The following is a 22,206-nucleotide window of genomic DNA, read 5'->3' as shown; positions in this document are numbered from 1 at the left end:
AATACCCTTTTTTTTCCTACTAACTGTTGAGACTCTCTCCTCTAAGATTTAAAACATTATGATAGTTATATGGGAGTTAGGATAGATTTTTATTCATCAAGGATTGTCAGGTAGAGTCCTACCTTCTATGCAAGTGAAAAACATTATTAGCTGGGTGCTCAGATTTCTTTCTAGACCTTTTTACTTTTTTCTAATAGGAATAATTTGGGACAACTCTACAGTGTGTTCTTCCCTTATAAATGTTGGTGAGTCCTGAAGAGATATTTTGTTGTACTTCCCAAAACAGGACGGACTTCTCCTCAGTATGTTAGGTTAATACAAATCCAACTTCCTCTTCCAACCCATCATTCACAATTTACATTTCATTTTATAAAATGAGAACAACCACCTGCCTTTCTGAAATTTGAGAATGAGCAAGAAAGACATTATTTATTTAATAGTAAAGTTCTGTATGGTGAATCACAAAACTTGGATTTTTCATGTCTTATTTTCTACAGCTCAGTAGTTAGCACAAAACAACTCATGTAATGTTTAAAATAGATTATGAGTGGCATAGTAAAATATATTACTCTTATAGAGAACAGAAATTAAAATTAGGAGCTGTTGGCAAGATGTTATTCCATAAAGAGTGCCTGAAATAGCATTTTATAAGTATCAGATTGATGCTTCCTATTTTTATTCACTGCCTATGAGATATTAAGAATATAAGAGCTTTATTGATTATAGTCACAGTTTATCTATAATATAACATTTAAGATGAGGTTTTGCTTGCCAGTGTTGCAAAAACAGTTATGAAGTGTGTTTTTTATCTGCAACCTAGCTAAATATGATAACACACCTTAATTCGGTAAAATACATACTTTTCAGCCACTTGGTGAAAGCTAAGATCTGAAGTTTTATCCTACCTTGACACTGATCTGCAGAGATGGTCAAGATTATTGTTTTTAATATCCAGTTGCCAGCAAGGATCTTATCACAATAATGTAGCAGCCCTTATATATTATTGCTAGAACACTGTTATACTCTTATAAATCACCGATGATTGTTAATGGCAATTATTGCTCCCCTATAAATAAGAGCAGGAACAAAATAGTGCAATGTGGCTGATCACTGTAAAGAAAATGAGACTTTCCATAATAAAAGATGATGATAAAGCATCAGTTGACCTCCAGATGCTTTTTAATGAGCTATGGCTTTGCTTGTGGGGCATGTGATCACCCTCCATCCTTGCCCCTTAAATGCCGTCCTCTTTCTGCTCCCACTTAATCCCCAAATGCTACTTCCTATCCCAAGACCAGTATGTCTACTGTAGTTTCTTACAACTCCAAGCTGTGGCATGTTATTCAAATCTGGATGTCATAGAATCTATAGAAGCAACTTCTGTTCACTCTGTTTGCACTTGACTTGTACTTGTTTTGTTAGTAAAAGATGCTTTGAGTTTTTTGTCAACCTTCTTAGCATAGGTCCAGGATTACGAGATTGCAACTCTTACTCTGATTCTAGGTAATTTTCCTAATCATTGGGTTTGTATATCACACTGAGAAAGCCATTCTCTTAATGGAAGAAGGAGTTGTGCTATTGAACTGTCATGTACAGGAGGCTGATCACTACTTCCTTTATTTTCTGTCAGGCTTAATTTTAAGAGTAAACTCCATTTGATTACAGTTTTCACTCTGTTAGATCGAAGGAGTTCATTGACCTCGAAGAACAATAGAATCATAAGATCTTCAAGTCAGAGGAATTCTTATAAGTAAGATAGTGCAATTGTATTTTCTGTGGTGTCCGTGAAGCAGACCATCTCCTGATGCCAGGAAGCACGCTGTCATGATGTGTCTCTAGAAGTTTCGAATCCTGAATGGTCACATAAAAGTTGTGTGACACCATTTAGTCAACTCTTTTAAACCTCATTTCATCATCTGTAAGATGGAAACAAAATACTATATACATATATGCGAAGTACTTAAGCTTAATACATGCTCAGTAAATTCTAGGCATTATTAGCATCATGGTTATTATTTGACCACTTTTTTGCAAAAACATGTTTTGTGCAACTCATCAGTTTCTGATGAAATATTTAGGTTAGGCTGACTTCTGGTTTTCTATAATTCTAATTCTAGGCTCTTCAACTCACTGAAAACCCCTTTTATGACCACCTTATATTTTCTCCTCTCTTTGAGTTTTCACATGGCAATATTTATAGACTCGTATATAAAATTATTTTGACTATTTTACTCATCTTTTAAATGAGGATATTAATAGCACTTTATAGAATTACTGTGAACATTAGATGAGATAATGAAGGCACAAAAGAACATATTGCCTGCTATGTAATGAACATATAGATAAAAGTTACTATCCCATTATTATTATAGGGCTTACAAAAAAGTTTCCTTTTTTGTTTTTTGTTGCTGTTGTTTAATATTTTATTTATTTATATATTTGAGAGAGATCGAGGCAGAGAACTAGAGAGAGCATGAGAGCAGGGTGAGGGGCAAAGGGAGAAGAAGACTCCCCGCTGAGCAGGGAGACTGATGCGGGACTCGATCCCAATCATGACCTGAGCTGAAGGCAGACACCTAACCGACTGAGCCACCCAGGCGCTCTCCTTTTTTTTGGAACAGTTATGCCATACTTAAGCCATATTGAACTTGTGTTATATATATATATATATATACTTAATGTACAGAATTTTGCTTAACATATATAAATATTTAAAAATTAAGTTAAAATTAAGATATAAAATTTATATTATATAACATATAATTATATAAATTTATTAGTTTATTAATTATAAATTTCTTATTTATATTATATATTTAATATAATTATACTTATATATTATATGATATCTTAAATATACAAATTATATATAATATATAAAACAACTTGGTGCATGAACAAATTCATCAGCCTCATCTAAAGCCTACAGAATACCTTTCCCTTTATTCAGAGAAATAATAGGCAAAAAAGACTTCTTAATCAGTTTAAAACCAAATTTTTATTTTAGGAAATAGTATTTCTACATAATAATAAGCCCTAAATATAATCTAAAAGTTTCTTCTTGAAAGGGAAAGAGAAAGGAGAGAAATATAAAATCCATATCCTAGGAAATATCAATGGCCTTAATATAAAAGTTAAATTAAAACATGAATATAAGTACACAAATTTTGTCCTTTGTTAGAAATGTATATTTACTCATTCATCCCTATTTTATTAGGGCAGACAATTTATGTATCTTTACCTAAAATTGGCTAATGGGTTTGGCCTTTTCAAAAAATACTCAATGCACTCATTTCAGCTTCAGCTTCTTTGGTGTGGACGTAGTGTGTGAATTTTTTGTGACAGTAAGCCAGTAGTTATTATGCATGGGGGACTCTGGTAGAAATGCAGTATTTTGTACTAATTGCTAACAGAAAGATCTGTAATATCAGTTGCATGATTTGTCCCTTACATGTGCCCAGCTATAACGATCTGAATTTAGTATTGCATTTGTTAATATTAGACACAAATTTATCCTGACACTTTTATAGGCAAAGCCTCAGAAACATTTAGTCATGTAAAATATAATCATAGTCTTGAAATATTTGCTTTTGTTCCCATGCTGTTTAGCCAGGATCTCACTTTATAACCTTATCTCTTCTGAATAGAATGGTTGGAAGAGGTTCTTTGGGGGTCCTGATTATAAGATAGGTGTTAATTTACACTGAGCAGTTACTGCACGCTTATCAAAGAACAACTGTTTACATAATGTGAATATTCCATGTCTCTGTACACTCTTCAGATCTTCCCACTTATAGTGAATTAAATGTGGTTTTAATTTGCATCCATGTTTGTTGCCAGACACTTTAGACTTTTTGAGGACAAATAAAAGTAGCTTACGGTATATGTAAAATATTTTGTGTCAGAATAAAATAGCAAACGATTATGTAAAAGGCACATTTCCTCGTGGGTGTATCTTCTAACTGCATGAACTAAACTTATATAGAAGCTTTAGGAAAATCCCCATGGCTGTCATAGCCATAAGTCTTTCTGACCCATTTGGACAAATGTTAGTATATTACTTGGAGCATACTGTAAAACTTACCTTTAACTTACAGAAATGTGCTTCTACTTTGTTCCTCAAAAAGCAAATATGGAGACCATAAGACATGGGACAATAATAGATCTTTGGAACAGAAACATAAAATGGGATGTATGAGTCCTTGAAAGAGCAATTAAATATATTTTATTTCAACAACTGAAGATGAGGAACCAAAACAGATGGGCAGGGGATAGAATAAGTGATGAGAAAAATCAGTATTCCTCATGCCTCTTGGCGTTCCAGTTCACCAATTTACTCTGTGGTGTATTACAGTAAGTCAGATCTAGCTCTGCATTCCAGTGCTTGATTTATTCTTATATGAAGTAAAATCTGAGAACTTTTCCCTGGAAATTTCTGGAGCCACCAGTAAGGAACCTCTAGACACACTATTGTTAGTGAGCTGACTCAATTTCTTCTTGGAAATAGGCAGGTAATAAATTATAAATACATTAGCGAAAGGGCTAGCAAAGGATTCCTGAAGAACACACTGCCCTAAAAAGCATGGTGAGACGTCCTATTATGAAGTATCTCTCAAGATCTTGAAAGTAAAAAGAACATATTTTTTGTTTACATCCTGGGAACATCTGCCCAAAATCCATCTTCACTAGAAGTTGAATGGCACTTTATAATAATGATAAAGTTAGCCTCAGTGGAAAAGGAACCTTTGTATCCTTCCTAACTTTTAATAAAATTAAGAATTTTTGCTAATACTTGTTCTTAGCCTGTGAATTGCCACTTGTAAGTCTCTGATCTGAATTTGAATTCTAAATTACACCTGCAAAACTTGGGAAAGTGTATCAGTTATGTATTGCTGTCACTCCAAAATTCAATAGCTTAAAACAACAACTGGATATATCCTCAAGTTTCTGTAGGTTGACAGACTGGGCTGGGCTCCAGTGGATAGTTCTTTTGTTGTCATGCCCGGGGAGGCGCAGATAGCCCAATTCACATGATGGGGCCTCAGCTGGAGTGGTCGGGCCTGCCTTTCTCTTGCTCCCAGCTGCCTCTCTTCCTCAAGAAGACTCATTTGGGATTATCCATAAGGCAGCAGGGTTCCAAGAATGTGAAAGCAGAAAATGCTGAACCCCTTGAAGCTGAGGCTGACGAGTCACACAGTATTCCTCTGACACACTCTTTGGGTCAGAGTGTGTCATAAATCCAACCCAGATTTAAGGGGAGGGAAATAAGGCTCTACCTCTTAATGGGAGAACAGGAAGGAAGTGGTGACCATTTTTAATCCACCCCAGAACTGAGCATTGCCCTTATCTGGTCAGTGACCCATCTGTGTTGTTTCTTTCTTGATAACATCTCTTATCTTTTTTCTTCTCATCCCTTCCTCCATTCCAATAACTCTTTCCTGAGTCGAAACTGAATTACCTCAAAACAAACAAAAACCTGAATTACTTTATGTGGGTATCATAACAGCCATATCCCGACATTACTCAATCTCTGCCTCTCCAATCACAAGACAGTTTTCTCTCACCATTGTTTTTATTCTGTTCTCCTGTTCCTCACATATCTGTGTTGTTCTCCATTTCCTATCTCATTATCATGTTCTCCCATTTAGACACTTCCTGTTTGACCATTCTTCTCTCCTTCCCTTCCTCCCTCCCTCCCTTCCCCCCTCCCTCTCTCTGTTCTCTCCTTCTAACACTCTGCTCTTCTCCAAAATATTTTTGCTCTTCTTTCACAAAGATAGTCGTAAGCACATATTTTTTTACTATGTTTACTGTGTGTAAGACACTATGCTAAACACTGTGACCAAAGGTTTTTAAGATCTCTTCTCTGGCATGGAAGAAGTAATATATAAACAAAGTAATAAGGGAGCTCATACACACATGAGTGTTAAGATAACAAGACCAAGGGAATGCAATAGTGATTGCTGGAGACAGTCATTTCTGAGTCATCATGGCCTTCCCCTCCGAGGAAGTACCACTTAAGCCCTCGACCTGAATATCCAGGAGCCGCATAGGGGAAGATGGAGGGAGAAGTACCCGAGGCAGAGGAGACAAGAAGCAAAATGACGACTTTCATCTTTAGCATTGAGCATCCCTAAAGCTTACCATCTGCAATGGTGTCTCTAAACCCTAGCTGTATGATGGGATCCTCTGTAATCTAAAAATCCTGACGCCCAGGCCTTACCACAGACCCAAGAAATCAGATGCTCTGAAGGTGGGGGTGGGAAGTACCTGGACATCTGTATTTTATAAATCCCCATAGGATTTTAATGTACAGCCAGGTGGCTGTCTTTTGTGATTTAAGAAAATTCTTCAGATGATTCTGAGACCCACTAGCGTTTGAGAACCAGACTGTGTTCTGATGTTTAGACAGAGTCAACTCGGCACCTAATTATGTTGCTGGTTGTGTTTTCTGTAAATGTTTCATGTAGACAGGTGTGTTAAAGTTTCTCAAGCACTCCCATTGAACTGGGAGCAGGAAGACACAGCGCTCTGTTGTTTTCATTGAGTTTCCATGTAGAGCAAATTCCCTTTCTTTCCGGTTAGCAGAAGAGGAAGAGAATACAGCTCTAGTTCCACACTTGGGCTCCTGCCTCCAAAGCCTCTTTGTTCACTCAGCTGGTGAAGCTCCTGCAGGGGACACTCTACAGTTGCAGGTATCACCTGTACAGAGCTGATTTACTGAAAGCCCTGCTGGGGCAGTTGAATCCCTGTGAAGGGATCTTGTAACTCACCTTTAACTGCTGTCCTATCAAAAAAATCACGCTCTGTACTACTTCTCTTTGTTTACAAGATTTAGTTAGTAGCTTTTTCTCCATTAGGCAGCTCAGGGGAGTGCTATTTTAGAGGACTAATTAAATTCTTGCCAATTTGGGGCATGGTCCAAAGCTACTCCAAATCTTGGTATTTGCCATGTTATGCATTTACCTCTCTTCTCATTGTACATAGTTTTGATACCTCTTTCTGCTGAATATATGCTAGAAATGATAACTGTCTACATGAATGCATATCATAAATATGGTAATACATGCTCCTTGGCATGGAGAAGCTACACCTCATTGCTCTGTTGCAAAGGGTTAAAAAAAAAAAAAGGAACTAAAAACTTCAAACTGAATATGTATATATTTAAAATCCTACAAAATAATTCATGTATTTTCATTTTAGAAATTCTACTGTTTATGAAATTAATCTAATAATGAAAAAACCATCCATTTTTTTTCTCTCTACTAACTCTACCACCAGCCCCCTTCCACCCCTCCAAGCTTGAATACTCCCTCTTTCTAATTATCGAAAAGATTATACATAGAATATTAGCACTTCTGGCTACTTACGGAATAACATTTTCCTGGCCCTTAGCAATTATTTATCCGCAAGGCTGGATGAGGTTAATTAGCAAAGCAGGAATTTGTGGGAGTACATGTAATGATGGGCGATAATGTGTTGAAAGGCTAAAGAGGAAAAGTTGGCAATTAAGGTGGTAAGTAAGTAAATAAATACATACATATCATGAGCCAAAGAAACACAAATTATAAAAAGTTCTTTCTTTTGACTTCTCTTTTTTAAAAATTATTCTTTTCCGTAGTTGTCAAGTGGAAAAGTTGTACAAATTTGGGATATGCAGCCTACATGGTACCGTGAAACATGGGGAGACCCCATTGCTCTAGACACTCTCCAGTGCACTGCAGTAGAGCACATTATTTGCATACAGTTTTAGACATGGGAGCATGTTTTATCCTCTAGTTACAGAGGTCCTCTAGATTGCTTATGGGGGAATTGCTGGAACATTCATAATGTTATATCCCATGTCTTACCTCTCGTACTTCTGTTATATGCTCATTCCCCTCAAAATCCATTTGCTCCTCCTCTTTGGTTCCTCAACTTACGTCCCTGTCCCTATTTCAGCTTCTGGCCAACAGGCATGTCTGCTCTCCTGTTGTTCTTTTCCTCTTTCTTCCAACCGTGATCCGTTTGAAAGCGTTAATTATCTAAGATGAGTAGCATCATCTCTTGCGGAATTATACGTGGGCCATAAAATATTTCATAGCTGAAATCTTTGAACATCTGCCTGGGATGTTTAACAGAAGTAAATATTCTATGTCGTTTCCCCTTTCACAGTTTGTGGTGATGAATGCACAGGCCTTCTTCTCGGTGACTTGGCTCGCCTAGAGCAGATGGCCATGAGTATCAACCTCACTGGCCCACTACCTGCCCCATATAAAATGCTGTATGGTCTCGAAAATATGACTCAAGAACTAAAGGTAGGTTGGAGCAGTCATGGCAAGAGCCAGGGAAAAGATGACAAGCTTCCCAAGGGGTAGTGACCAGAATTAGTAAATCTTCCCTTCACCCCAAATCAAGGCAAGCAACCAGGAGGAAAATTCAGAGACTTTCTAAACCAGTGTTTTTCAAATTTGAGTATTAACTATAACAGATTGCTGTTAAGGGAAAGTGGCTTATGTACCCTCAGTACTTGGCCTAAATCAGCTTTATTATGTTATTTAAATATGTACAAACATAAAATCAGGTATAGTTCCTATACTTACAGCTCAATAAAATCAAAACACATTAATCCTTACAAAAGCCTAAAAAACACTAAAATTAAAATTAAAAACATTAATATAAAATAACAGATGATTTTTGCTGAGAGCAAATTGCTGCTTGCAACGAGAATATGACCCTGACTACTTCCACACAGGTTCTTTCATCAGTATGTATATTACATATAACTCCCACCATTCTACAGTATGAACTACAGAGCCCCTTGCAAGGGGTCCTAAAATGACATTTGGCATTACTTGACAAGGTCACATGATTTACGTGTTCAATCTGCCATACGATCAGACATGCAAGCAGAAGTAGGCACTGAGATCAGATGGCCATATCCATCTCTCGGGTGCCCGGCCTGAGTTCCAGAAATGCTTACATTAACATTTAAGTTTCCTGTCAAAATGAAAACACAAAATTAAAACTTTGTACTAGAGAGCTAGCAGAACTTTGAAAACACTTCAACGAGAACTAATTTGAAAAACACTATTCTAAAACATTGTTAAAACTTTCGGTAGTGGGTGGGAGAGGAGGAAATGTTAAGGAAATTGGGACTTCCTCTGATAACAAAAGATGGAAAGTGACTCCCGATTCACTATCCGTCAATGATCAGGTACTTTTGGAGAAATTCTGGAATGTTTCGGTATTGCACCTGGTTCCCTGGGAGTTTCATGACTCCTACACTGTGGTCACTACCCTCAGGAAGCTTACAGTCTATGTGGTTAAAGCAATAATTTAACAATCAGGATAATCATCATGTATTTTATAAATTTTTGACTTACAATATTGTACAAAGATTGGAGAAACAGGTAATATTCGGAGAAACCAGGGAATGCATTATTAATGAGAGTGTAATTTGTGCTGGAACTTGAAGAATAGACACAATTTAATAGGCAGAGAAATGTTGGCAAGGACTGGAGGAAAAATCTAAGATTTATTCACTAGACAATGGCAGATACTCTTCTAGGGAGTATATTCTGTAATCTGGACCATGGCCTTCAAGGCAAGTATTATTATTCTTATTTTCCAGAAGAGGGAGCCAATAATGATGACAGCAAAAATAACTAACACTTATTGATGAGTATCTCTGTGCAAAGCAATTAACTGACTAAAGTCTTACATGAATTATCATACATAAATCTTCTAGAAACTCCAAGAGGTAGGAAAGAAGTACTGTTTTTTTCAGGTAGGGAAACCAAAACACAGAAAAGTTAATGTGAGACACAAGATCACATGGCTACTAAATGCAGAGCCAGGATTTGAGTAGAGGCCCTATGACATTAGGACTGGGGAGAATGAAACTACCTTTGTCAAGCTCAGAAAGAGAAAGTAACTTGCCTGGAAAGGCCCAGCCCAGCCTGCCAGCGATAAGGCCTCCCTGGCCCTGGGCTCATACGCCTTCCTTGAGTCGAAGAAGAGAGTGTGCGAGCAGAGATGGAGCTGTGAATTCACGGGGCCTCTCTGTCCAACACGAGAAGGCAGGCATGCTCATAAAAGATAAGGCTAGAAACGTGAGTGGGTCAGGGTGATATGAAGGACAACCTTGAAAGCTAGACAGAGGAATCCGAGTTTACCTTGTAGGCCTCATATTCAGAAATAGGAGTTTTAATGAGGAAGATGCTGACTGGTGATTTTCCTTAGTCCCCCCACCCCCACCCCATCCACGATTTCAGTTACTCACAGTCAACCTTGGTTCACAAGCAGATGATTCTCCTTCTGACTTGTCATCAGAAGGTCAATAGTAGCCTCATGCTATGCCACAGTGCCTCATTATATAAGTATTTCATCATTTTACATCATCACAAGAAGGGTGAGTACATTCCAGTAACGTATTTTGAGAGAGGGAGAAAGTACATTCACATAATTTTTATTACAGCATATCTTTATAATTGTTCTATTTTATTGTTGTTAATCTCTTACTGGGCCCAATTTATGAATTAAGTTTTATCCTAGGCTCATATGCAGAAGGAAAAACAGTATATCAGGGTTCGATATTACCAGCAGTTTCAGGCATGTACTGGGGGTCCTGGGACATAGCCCCCACGGATGAGGGGGACTACTCTGCACGGGATGAATACAAAGAAAGGAGATTGAACTAGAAAAGCAAATACTTCAGTAGGACGTAAACCGTTTTGGAAATACTACATAAGCACTGGATGAAGTAGCAAAAGGCCCTAATGGAAGAGCTTTTAATCTGTGGCCACTACCTGAGCCAAGAGATACAGTCCTCTACCTCCTGAGGGCTGGCTGAGTGTTGGTCAACACCACCTTGATTTTCCTTCAGTTCCAGTCTTCCTTGATTCTGGGTTTGTGTCCTTCTTCAGCAATTTATTTAATACCTGGATCCTTGGGATCCTATTTTGATATTTTAAAATGGTAAGCAAATTATTTTACCTCCCTGTTTGTTTCCTCTCCCTGTGTCCAGCCAGAGACAGCTGAGAACAGAGTTGTGTTTCTGAGCTCATTGCAACAAGGGACACTGCCCACCATGGGGCATGTGGGTGTGTCTCCTTAAGAAGGTCATAGAAATGACTGAGTATTGGGTTTGTGCTGGGTGTTCTGGGGCAGCTGTAAGAAAGCAGGGGTTTGGGCTGGGTTGGGTGCTATTAGGAAATGGAGGTAATGGATTATTCTAATGAATCTTATGGAGAAGGAGGGAAGAACACAGGGAGGCTAAAGCTGTAATGACCAAAGGTCACTCAGATTCAACAGCAAATGGATTTTTGGTACCTTTGAGACCATGGCTTTGCCTGTGCTTAGACAAGATTATGGAGTGGTCTTGTTTTCTTTCATTCATCACTGTCACAGGGTGACCCTGTCGAATGTTACTGTTCTGTGACATTGACTGTCACAGAAGAAAATGGCCCCTCTGTGAGTGCCTTACCTGGCCCCTCCTCTCTTTCTAACCTGTAAACTGTATCTCTGTTGGTTGAAATGGGAGCCTTGAACAATCAGACAGAGTTCATCTTGACTCTACCCCTTACTGGCCATGTGATCTTGGGCAAGTTTTAACTTTCTTCGAGCCAGAGTCTCCGCAGACACAAAACAAAATAACATTTACCTCATAGAATTGTTGTAAGAATTAAGTGGGGGAAAAAAAGCCTGGCACGTTGTAATTTTTCAATAAATGACTGCAATTTGCATTGCTTGCCAGGATATTTTGCGTAGCACTGCATATAAATGTGCCCAGTTGAAATGGTTTATCTTACCTTTGAAGGCGAGATGGTGAAGTACTTTGTATAAAAAGGAAAACTGTTGTGTTAAATGTGCAACCCCATGATCACTGCAAAACCTTTTACTAAAATGTATGTGGAATGACATCTTTTTCAGCACTTGCTCTCACCTCAGCGGGCCCCAGAGAGGCTCATTCAATTGGCAGAAGGCAATCTGAACACGCTCGTGTCGGAAATGAATGAGCTTCTGACCAGGGTAAGTTGGGAGGGTCATGAATCTTCTTATAGCAGATAGATTATGTGTTTTAAGGAAAATTACATCAAATTTCTGAAGTGCAAATATTGTTGTTTCTAATTCCCAATTTGGTTCATGAAGTAGATGCATTTTGACTTGCTACTTCCGCCTCAAATAAAATCCTGAAACTCAGTAGCATCAAAGGAAGTTGTGATGCTTGGGCAGTGTCAAGGACAAGGGCTAAAAATATCAGAGTGACAGTATATTTTGAAAATTCTATCCAGTCACACATAAAAGTTTTTATCAATTTTGAATTCTAACAGCACTGTCTTTGACTATGTAAGGAAAAAGAAAAACAAATGAAAATACTTACAGACGCTTTGATCTCATCACGGGATATTTGCATTTGTATAGAAATCAGTCTAAATCAGTATTCCCACACAAAAGAGGAAATCTTTATTGTGAAAATCCAAAGCATTTAAGACACTTTGAAAAGTTAGAATGTAAAGTCCGTGTTGTAAATTTATCAGACTTTTTAAGGAATTGGGTGTTTTAAAAAAACTACAAGAAGGTCAAGTTTCTTTTTACTGTTAGAGGATGAAGAAAACAACACAAAGTCCGCCATCTTGTGGCCAGAAAAATGCATGAGCAGAGAACTGGCCGGTCATTTAGGGATCTAGTTAGATTTTCTAAGAGCTTTAAATGACAACAAATATTGGAGCTAGAATGTTCTTACATATTATCTAGTTCATTTTTTGTTTGTTTGTTTAAGAAGAGATACCTCAGGTCGTGACAATGAAAAGAATTACCACTGGCCATACAATTCACTAAACTCAGGGACCTAAGTAGAACCCAGTCTCCAGATTCCCATTGATTCAGTAATCTTTCCACCTCACATGCACGCTGCTGGTTTAGGAAAATTTCCACAGGGAAATCAAATCGGCTTCTGAGCACATAACACTAAACAATGGCCCTGAGATTACAAATAGCATATGAAACGCTTTTTCAGAATCTAGTACCAGCTAGATATAGAACGGTTTCTCGCCAGTTCTTGTTAGGTATTAATTAGATCAATAAGTACATTTATCTCATATTAATTTAATAGCTAATAACTTTGTATTTGCTATGTAATTACAACTAAATAAGAAATTTTAAACTGGTCATAGCAAACAAAGTAAACTCAATTCAGTAAGTATGTATGAATGTTCACCCAAGCTAAGTGTTTGCAGATGAAAGATATAAATGAAGCCCAGTCTTTGTATTCAAGGAACTTCGGTCTAGTGTGTGTGTGTGTGTGTGTGTGTGTGTGTGTGTGTGTGTGTGTGTGTGTGTGTGTGTGTGTGTGTGTGTGTGTGTATACGATATCTATTTAGATGTGTGGAGGGTAATGTGGGACAGCTGCATGCAAATATATAATAAAACATGAAATAAAATAAAGGAACAAGAAATGTACCTGAGAAACATAAATGGAATGATTTAATCTCCTTAAGGGTAATTAGGGAAAATTCCATGGAACAGGAGGCATTTCATTTATTCATTCATTTTATTAATACTTACGGGGCAGCTACCATGTTCTAGGTACTCTGTCAGAATGCCAGACACGGGGAATAGAGGGATAAAGCAAAACTGACACAAGCATTCTCTCATTGATCTGATTAGAGCCTAATGATCTCAGCCTAGAAACACAAGAAATATTTTACTAGGAAAGTCAGACCTTTATTATGTCTTAGCCTGCATCTTTTCATCTCTTCAGCAGACTCTCCCATACTGAATAAATTTTTCAAAATAGACTGCATATATTAGAGAAGTTTAAGGTTAAAAGCAAAGTTGATTGCAAAGTATGGACGGTTCCCATATACCCCCTAACCCTATACATACATAGCTTCCCCATTTTTAACACCCCCACCCGCAGAGTGGTACATTTGTCACAATAAATGAAGCTACACTGACAATCATTACCATTCAAAGTTCATAGTGTACTGTGTGGTTCACTCATGGTGTTGTACATTCTTTAGGTTTTGAGAAATGTTTAATGACATGTCTCCACCATTACAGTATCATACAGAGTAGTTTCACTGCCCTAAAAACCCTCTGTGCTCCACCTCCCTCCTTCCTCTCAAACCCCTGGCAAAGTGATCTTTTTACTGTCTCTATAGTTTTGTCTTTCCCAGAGTACCATATAGTTGGAATCATACAGTATGTAGGCTTTTCACGTGGACTTCTTGTACTTAGTAATATCCATTTAAGTTTCCTCCATGTCTTTTCATGGCTTGATTTGCTCATTTCTTTTTTAATGCTGAATAATATTTTCCATTGTCTGATTGCACCACAGTTTATTTATCCATTCATCTACTAAGGGACATCCTGGTTGCTTCCAAGTTTTGGCAACATGAATAAAGCTACTATAAACATTTGAGTACATAAGTTTTCAATTCATTTTTGTAAATACCAAGGAGCTCAATTAGTGGATCATATAGTAAAAGTATGTTTAGTTTTGTAAGAAATCACCAAACTGTCTTCCAAAGTGGTGGTACCATTTTGCATCTCACCAGCAATGAATAAGTTTCCAATTGCTCCACATCCTCACTAGCATTTGGTGTTGTCAGTGTTTTGAATTTTGACCATTCTAATAGGTGTGTAGTTGTAGCTCCTTGTTTTAATTTACAATTCCCTAATGATATATGATACTGAGCATCTTCTTACATGTTCAATTGCCATCTGCATGTGTATCATCTCTGGTGAGATGTCTGTTTAGGTCTTGCGATGGACTGAGGGTTTATGTCCCCTCCAAAATTCCTATGTTGAAATTCTAACTGGCAGGGTGATGATAATAGGAGGTGAGGCCTTTGAGAGGTGATTAGGTCGTGAATGTGGAGTGCTCATGAATGGAATTAGTGCCCTATAAAAGGAACCCCTAGAGAAGAGAGATTCTTTTCCCCTTCCTTGCCTTATGAGGGCACAGTGAAAAATGGTACTAGAAAATAAGTCCTCACCAGACACCAAATCTGCTGGGGACTTGATCTAGCACTTCCCAGTCTCCAGAATTATGAGAAATAAACTTTTGTTGTTATAAGCCACCTAATGTATAATATTTGGTTATGGCAGCCCAGATGGACTAACACAAATCTTTTCTTATTTGTTTTTTATTTGCGTTGTTTTCTTATTATTAAGCTTTAAGAGGTCTTTGTATATTTTGGGTCCTAGCCCTTTATCAGATATATCTTTTGCAAATATTTTCCCCCAGTCTGTGGCTTGCTTTCTCATTCTCTTGACAGTGTCTTTCACAGTGCAGAAGTTTTTAATTTTAATGAAGTCCAGCTTATCAATTATTTCTTTCATGAATTTGACTTTGGTGTTGTATCTAAAAGTTGTCACCATAGTCAAGGTCGTCTAGATTTTCTCCTATGTTATCTTCTAGGTGTTTTATATGTTGTATTTTACAATCAGGTATATGATCCAATTTCAGTTAATTTCAATATTATTTTAAATAAACTTGTTATTTTAGAATAGTTTTAGATTTACAGAAGAGTTATAAAGGTAATATAGAGATTTTCTCTATACTCCATACCCAGTTTCCCCTACTGTTAATTTCCTGGTATGGTATGTCTGCCACAACTAATGAACTAGTATTGATCCATTATTATTAACTAAAAACTGTACTTTATTCAGATTTCTTCAGTTTTCACTTAACATCTTTATATTATTCCAGAATCCCATTCAGGATACTGCACTACATTTAGTCATCATGTCTTCTTAGGCTATGGACTGAGATTTAGACTTTCCTTGTTTTTGATGATTTTGATAGTATTGACAAGCTCATGTATTTTGTAGGATGTCCCTCAGTTGGGGTTCATCTCATGTTTTTGTGATAAGTATAGAGTTATGGGTTTTTGTGGGAAAGGCTAAAGAAGTAAAGTATCATTTTTATCATTTTATCATTTTTATTACATCAAATTAAGAACCCATGCAATCCATATGTCTTATTATCTTGATTACCTGGCTAAGGTAGTGTTTGCCAGATTTGTCCACTGTAAAGTTATTCTTTTTCTAAGACCATTTTTATCTGTGCAGCCTTCAGATTTTATAACACAAAAAGCCTAGAAATAAGACTAATGAAAGCAAAGATCTCTTCAATGAAGTGAGGATGAGGAGGAAATGAAAATCCTCATTTATTAATTAACCTTGTCTCTATCACATTTATAATTAGAAACATAACTATCATGGAGACCGTAAATACTCAAGTCAACATGATCAATTCTTCCCCTGTGGTCATGCTGCATGATAATCAAAAGGTGAATTGATACATATGGAATCATCACTAGAAGGCTAGATGACTGAAATATCCAATAGTATCAGCCTAAGACCACCAGTACCTTTATCTCGTGGCCATGAATGATCCAGCATTGGGACCACAGTCTGAGAAGTGTGGTAGCCATGACTTTCATGGTTACATTAGAGGAGACAGTGCCTTAAACTAGGAGCCCACATGGGAATTACTTGGGGCCAGGTCTCACTCCCAAAAGTTGTGATGTAATTTGGTCTAAGGGGGGCAGTAAGTGCACTGGGATTTTCAAGAGCTCTTGGGATGATTCTGATGTCAGCCAAGGTTGAAAACTACTGTGAGCTTACAATCACCTGATAATTCCAGCTCCCTTCTTTCAGGGAAGCTTATAATCACCTGATAATTTCAGCTCCAGTTGTTTCACTGGTACAACCAGTCTTTTTAAGCTCCTTTTTTTCTGCTTTGTTGGCTGACCAGTTGATTTATGACTAACGCATTCTTTAGATTTGTTAAAGCATTTGGTGAGTCTCATCCTACATAGCTGGTGTAGGTGCTTGCCTTTTCTCCTACAAGTGCTTATATATTTTATGCTCCTTTTTTCATGGAGCAATCTAGTTCTCTAATAACCTGTGGTAAAAAGAATCATATTCCTCCCCAAACTAACACTTAACATGCATTTTATATAATTTATAGCACAAATATTACATAGGCAAAATATTACATAAGCACACATCTCTTTCAGTGTATTTTGGCTTATTGCCATTTGATTTCCCTCTTGAAATATAAGTTTCTTGAAACATAGGAATCATATTTAGCATATTTGAACTGTCCTACAATGTGTGTGAATACCGAGATGCTTTTTGATGCCAACTCCATATATCTCCATACCTACTGTTCTTAGCTCCCTCTCCTGTTTCACAGCCAAAGTTTTTGAAGGCTTTGGAGACAGGTCTGCATTCTCTTCTCACTCCACTGCAATTTAGATTTCCTCTCCCGGCTTGCTACTAAAGCTATTTCTAAAAGATAACCAATGGGCGCCTGGGTGGCTCAGTTGGTTAAGCGACTGCCTTCGGCTCAGGTCAGAGTCCTGGGATCGAGTCCCACATCAGGCTCCCGGCTCAGCAGGGAGCCTGCTTCTCCCTCTGACCTTCTCCCCTCTCATGCTGTTTCTCTCTCTCTCTCTCAAATAAATAAATAAAATCTTTAAAAAAATAAAAAAAAGATAAAAGATAACCAATGACATGTTGGTCACTAAATCCAATGAAAACTTAATTTACTTGAACCCCCTGTAGCAATTGCCATTTTTTTACCCTTCTTTCCTTCTTCACATATTCTCTTTCCTTTTATTCTCAGGCTCTTACTCTGCCCATCCCTTAAAAGTTGGTTTTCTTGGGGTACAGTCATCAATCTACATCTTTTCTCATTTGTAAATTCTTTCTTTGGGCTTTAATTGCTGAAGATTCAAAAATCTGTATTTTCAAAACAGACTTTATTCTCCGGCTTCAGTCCTAGAAACCTAGCTGCCGACAGGACATCTAAAATTAAACTCATCATCTTCCTCTTAAAACCCATACTTTTTTCTGTTTAGAGCATCTTAGTGATCTGTCCTTCAATATGTAGCCAGTTCTGCCCCCCCAAAATGAATGAGTTACCCTTTACCTTCATTTTCAACCCAATCCAATTCAGTTTCCTTGTATGACCTCTTTCCAAGCCATCTCCAGCTCCAACAAATTATTAATCATGTAACAGAGTAAACTATCCAAATCACAGACCTCATCATTCGCTCTCCTTCAAACTCTGCAACAGCTCTCCATTTGGTGTAGTGTGACATATGACGCTCTCACATTGTGATCTGACTCTTGCTTAACTGCCCAGCCTCATCTCTCCCCAAATTCGCGGCCTGGTTATCTGGACCCTGATGCATTTAACATATAAGCCAGAAAGCTAGAAATTTTCCTCAGTCCTTCTTCTTCTTCACTGTACTCCCACTTATTCAACCCATTATCAAATGCAGGGGGTTGCTCTTGTATAGATCTCCTCCCTGCTCTCCAACTCTCATTCCATCTCCATAATCTTTAGTTTGGAATTACCACATGGGTTTTCTAGCTACTCCCTCTGCTTTTACTCTTGTTTTCCTTCCACTCTGTTCTCTACAGTGTAGCCAGAATGCACTTTTGCTATTCCAAATCTGAAGATGTCACCCGGGTGCTTAAACTCATCCTCCAGCTTCTCGTTGCTCTTAGGTTAACGCTTCCCATCCTCTTGTTGGCCGCATCTCCTGCCACCTGTGCTTCTCACCATCTGCACTCCAGCCATACAGCCCTTCAGTTACCTCATCCCACCGCAGAGCCTTTCCACAGGTTTTCTTTAGCCTTTGAAGTAAATCACCTTCTCCTGTATCTTGTTAACTTCTATTCATTCCAGTTCACCTTTCAAACCTCAGCTCATGGAACGCTGCCTTAGGGAGACATTTTAGGTGTGATGAGACTCCTCTATAACTGTCTTATACCACTGTGCTTTTTCTTCAGTTTGTAATTATAAATTTATTTTCATGATCACTCAACAAATACATCTCTACTCTACCAGACTATAGGCTCCAAAAGGGCAGGAGGTATGTCCTTTAATTTTTTTTTTCTCACCACAGTATCACCAATATCATGCACACAGTAGTTCAGTAATTTGTTTAATTAATTAACTGTGAATAATTTAAAAATAGCATTTGAACAACTAGATAAGAGGTAGAAAAACTCAAAATAAGTATTGATTTTTAATGTCTCTAAAATACACTAAAATCAGGCATATATTTATAATATTCAGTTGGATGTTTTACTTCCTTTGATAAGCATCTTCTAAATGTTTATCCATAAGGTGAGAATGTTATGTAATAGACTAAACTATATAAAATATCAAAATTGAGCTTTATTTTCATTGTCTTTTACTGCCTATTTAAAATCAAATTTAAATAAAAATTACTTCTAAAATGATGAAACTAGTTTTTAAATGATTTAAGTGCCAAAAATATTGTATGTTTATCTTATTCATAGTGTTAAGAGGTTTAAGTTTCCTACAATGTTTTTTTTTATTTCTATTACATTTTAAAAGAGAGAGAGAATGTAAAGCACATCATACTTGTTTGGTTTGGGACTCTGAAAACTGACGCCTGAAATATTTAGGGAGAAATTGTAGAGAACTCACTTATTACCATTCCAGAGAGCCACTTGGCTTCTATCACTTTCCTTGTGTGTTGTCTAATAGCTTGCCTGAGGACTCCTTCACTGACACTTAGATATACAAAACTGGTAGTTTTTGAAGATGACCCTTGAGAATATCGTATAAATGATTAGATCTGAAATTTAATTTTAGCAGGAAGCCATATAAGTCTGCAAGTGCAAAAGTGGATGGCATCTAAGCAATGTTGTCTATTCACTAGATTTGCCCCATTAGATTCTAGTTTTAACATAAAGAAGGCAGAAAATGAAAGACACTGGTAATATCCAACCAAGAAAATTATGTGCAGGTTTCAAGAGGCACAGTGAGAACTGCTTGAGCTAAAGCAAGAAAGTAACAGCTACATTGTTCAGAAGTAAATTAATGCATGCCTAATGGTAATGCATGCTGCCTAATATAAATACTCTAAAAAAAAAAAAAGGAAAAAGGAAAAAAGGAAAATAGAAGGAAAAAATACCTAGTTTAGTGAACTTGAATGTAAAAAAAGTAATCAAAAGTAAGAGAGAAACACAAGGTACAGCTTAAGGCATCATTTAGAAGGGAATGCTGGAAAGATTGTAGAACTGAGGTAAGAGGATGTAAAAATAAGAAAATCAAAGACAGAGAATCAAAGGAAGATTGTACGGCATAGTAGGATAAATGAGAAGACATTTGTCAAATACTCAAAGGACAAGATAATAGTGAATAAGAGGGAACATGACAAAGGGATGGAATGGTAATTTAATAAAATGCAGAATAGAAGAACTAAACTGGATCAGACAGATAGCTCCTATCATGTAGCATTTAGCATTCATCTGTAACATTATCAATAGCCTGTCCTGGGTAAAACTGATTGTCGTGAATTTCACCATGATACCACTATCTATCACTACTCCCTATAGGTGATAGTGCATTTGTCATAGGCTTCCTTTATGGAGTCTCTCATGGGTGGTTTTGACAAGGGTGACTTTTCACCTTAATTACTGTGTAATAAGACATGACTTTTAAAAATGTGTCTATATGATGTTCTGCTATGGATTTTTAAATATGTTAATTTACTAAAGCCTAAAGGTGATACACTTCAAGTACTACCTAAGCTCAAGCAGTGTCCCTCCTCCCACTCAGAATGCTCAAATTTTCATGGATTTTCCTATTCTTCCTGGATATTAGCATAATATAAATTCGTGCTTGATACAGACAAAATATAAAGCTGTGAGAAAATTTGTGTTTTGCCCCCAATTCCCTGTGTGTATGAGTTCAGATGAGTCACTTAACCTCTCCATACCTTCATTTTCATCAGTGTAAAAATAGGGATTATGCCCTCTGTGTATCTTTAAAAGCAGGAAGAGTAAATGAGACACAAGAAAGTATTACAAGCCCTTCTGAACACACATATCAATCCAGGATATGGTTGACCCTGATTCTGTAACCCATCTTTTGGAGCACTAATACCATGAATCAATGCCTTTTTGGCAGGAACCTCACATTTCCTCCTCTTCTGGAACATGGCCGAGAGGGGCGGCTCTTCTCATTTCTGCAGGGGAAGGCTACCTTCTTCCTCAGGAAGCACTGTGCTGGCCCTAAACTGTGCTGGCCCTAAAGAGTCCTGCCTCCTCCCAAACCCAGTCCTGCCTGCATTATTTGGCGTGTAAGTGCAGGTTAGTTTTCAATGACCGTGAGGCCAGTGACAAGAATGCAGTGTGGTTGGGATTGAGGGGTCTCTTGCCTGGCTCTCTTCCTAAGCACTCAGCTGCAGCTCTTGAGCACAAGCTTCCCATTAGGCTCTGAAAAATACCCAGAAACTGCCCAGCCGTCTACATTCACTGGCAAGCCTAGCACTTGGCAGAAGGCCAGTTTGCATGGTATTGGGAAGGCATAGAGATTTTTTTGTTTGTTTCCTTCAACAGGTGTTGGAACGTCACAGGGATTTATAGTTGGTTTGATGATTATTATACCAGCTAATCACTCAATATCTACTATGCCTGGCACTCTGAGGAATAAAAAAAATAGACATAAAAAATTAAGACATAGCCTCAGCCCCAAGGACAGAGATTAGATAGAAATGGCAAAACACCTAACAAAGTAACTACCCGACAGAGTCATGAATGGTGGTAATGATAGTTGTTTTTAAAAATCTAAGAAAGGGTCCTGCCTCCATGGCCATCTGGCCTGCTGCCTGGTGGCACCAAGTAGGTTACCCCACAGACCCTCCAGCAACAGGACTGACATTGACCCCAGGGGGACGATGAAAACACTGAAAGAGAAGGTTGAATCTGGAAAGGGGGAAAGATGTCTTTCCTGTAGCAGGTCAAAAATTAATTTATTCCAGCAAAGTCCTCAATGATGATACTGCTCTAAAAGAGTATAAAAGTGATGAAGAAACCTTGTGATGGTTATGGTGGCAAAACCTAAAGCTGTCACAGCACCAGCACCGATCACATCCTGCCAGGGCACCACCATTAGCTCCTCCATGACGTGGGCTGTGGCTTGAAGCCCCACTCCCACACCTGCACCTGTCAGGGCCACAAAAACAAGAAAACCCTGCAGAAAAGCCAGCAGAAATGAATGGTACATCACGAGAGTCTTCTTGGCCAAACCCTTTTGAAGACGCAACAGGTGCACGTGTCACAGGGCAGTCTTGTGAGAATGTGGTAACCGAGATCATGTCAGTGGGCTATGAAGGCCAGCAAATGACCACAGCCCTAAGAGCTGGTTTCAACTACCCT

The 22,206-nt window shown here is 37.9% G+C and overlaps 1 protein-coding gene across 8 annotated transcripts in view; it reads left to right on the top strand.

Moving 5' to 3' along the window:
* LAMA2 (laminin subunit alpha 2) overlaps positions 1–22,206 on the top strand; it is a 615,089-nt gene that overhangs the window by 459,731 nt on the left and 133,152 nt on the right. For all 8 annotated transcript variants that reach the window (XM_027602582.2, XM_027602583.2, XM_027602581.2 and 5 more), the window contains 2 exons: positions 8,155–8,297; positions 11,914–12,012. In XM_027602582.2, coding sequence (XP_027458383.1) covers positions 8,155–8,297; positions 11,914–12,012 — 242 coding nt within the window. The remainder of the gene's footprint in view (positions 1–8,154; positions 8,298–11,913; positions 12,013–22,206) is intronic.

Source organism: Zalophus californianus, chromosome 7 (genome assembly GCF_009762305.2).
Source record: "Zalophus californianus isolate mZalCal1 chromosome 7, mZalCal1.pri.v2, whole genome shotgun sequence".
Lineage (NCBI taxonomy): Eukaryota > Metazoa > Chordata > Mammalia > Carnivora > Otariidae > Zalophus > Zalophus californianus.
The sequence above is the reverse complement of the archived record's forward strand: the minus strand, read 5'-3'. Positions and strand labels throughout refer to the sequence as shown.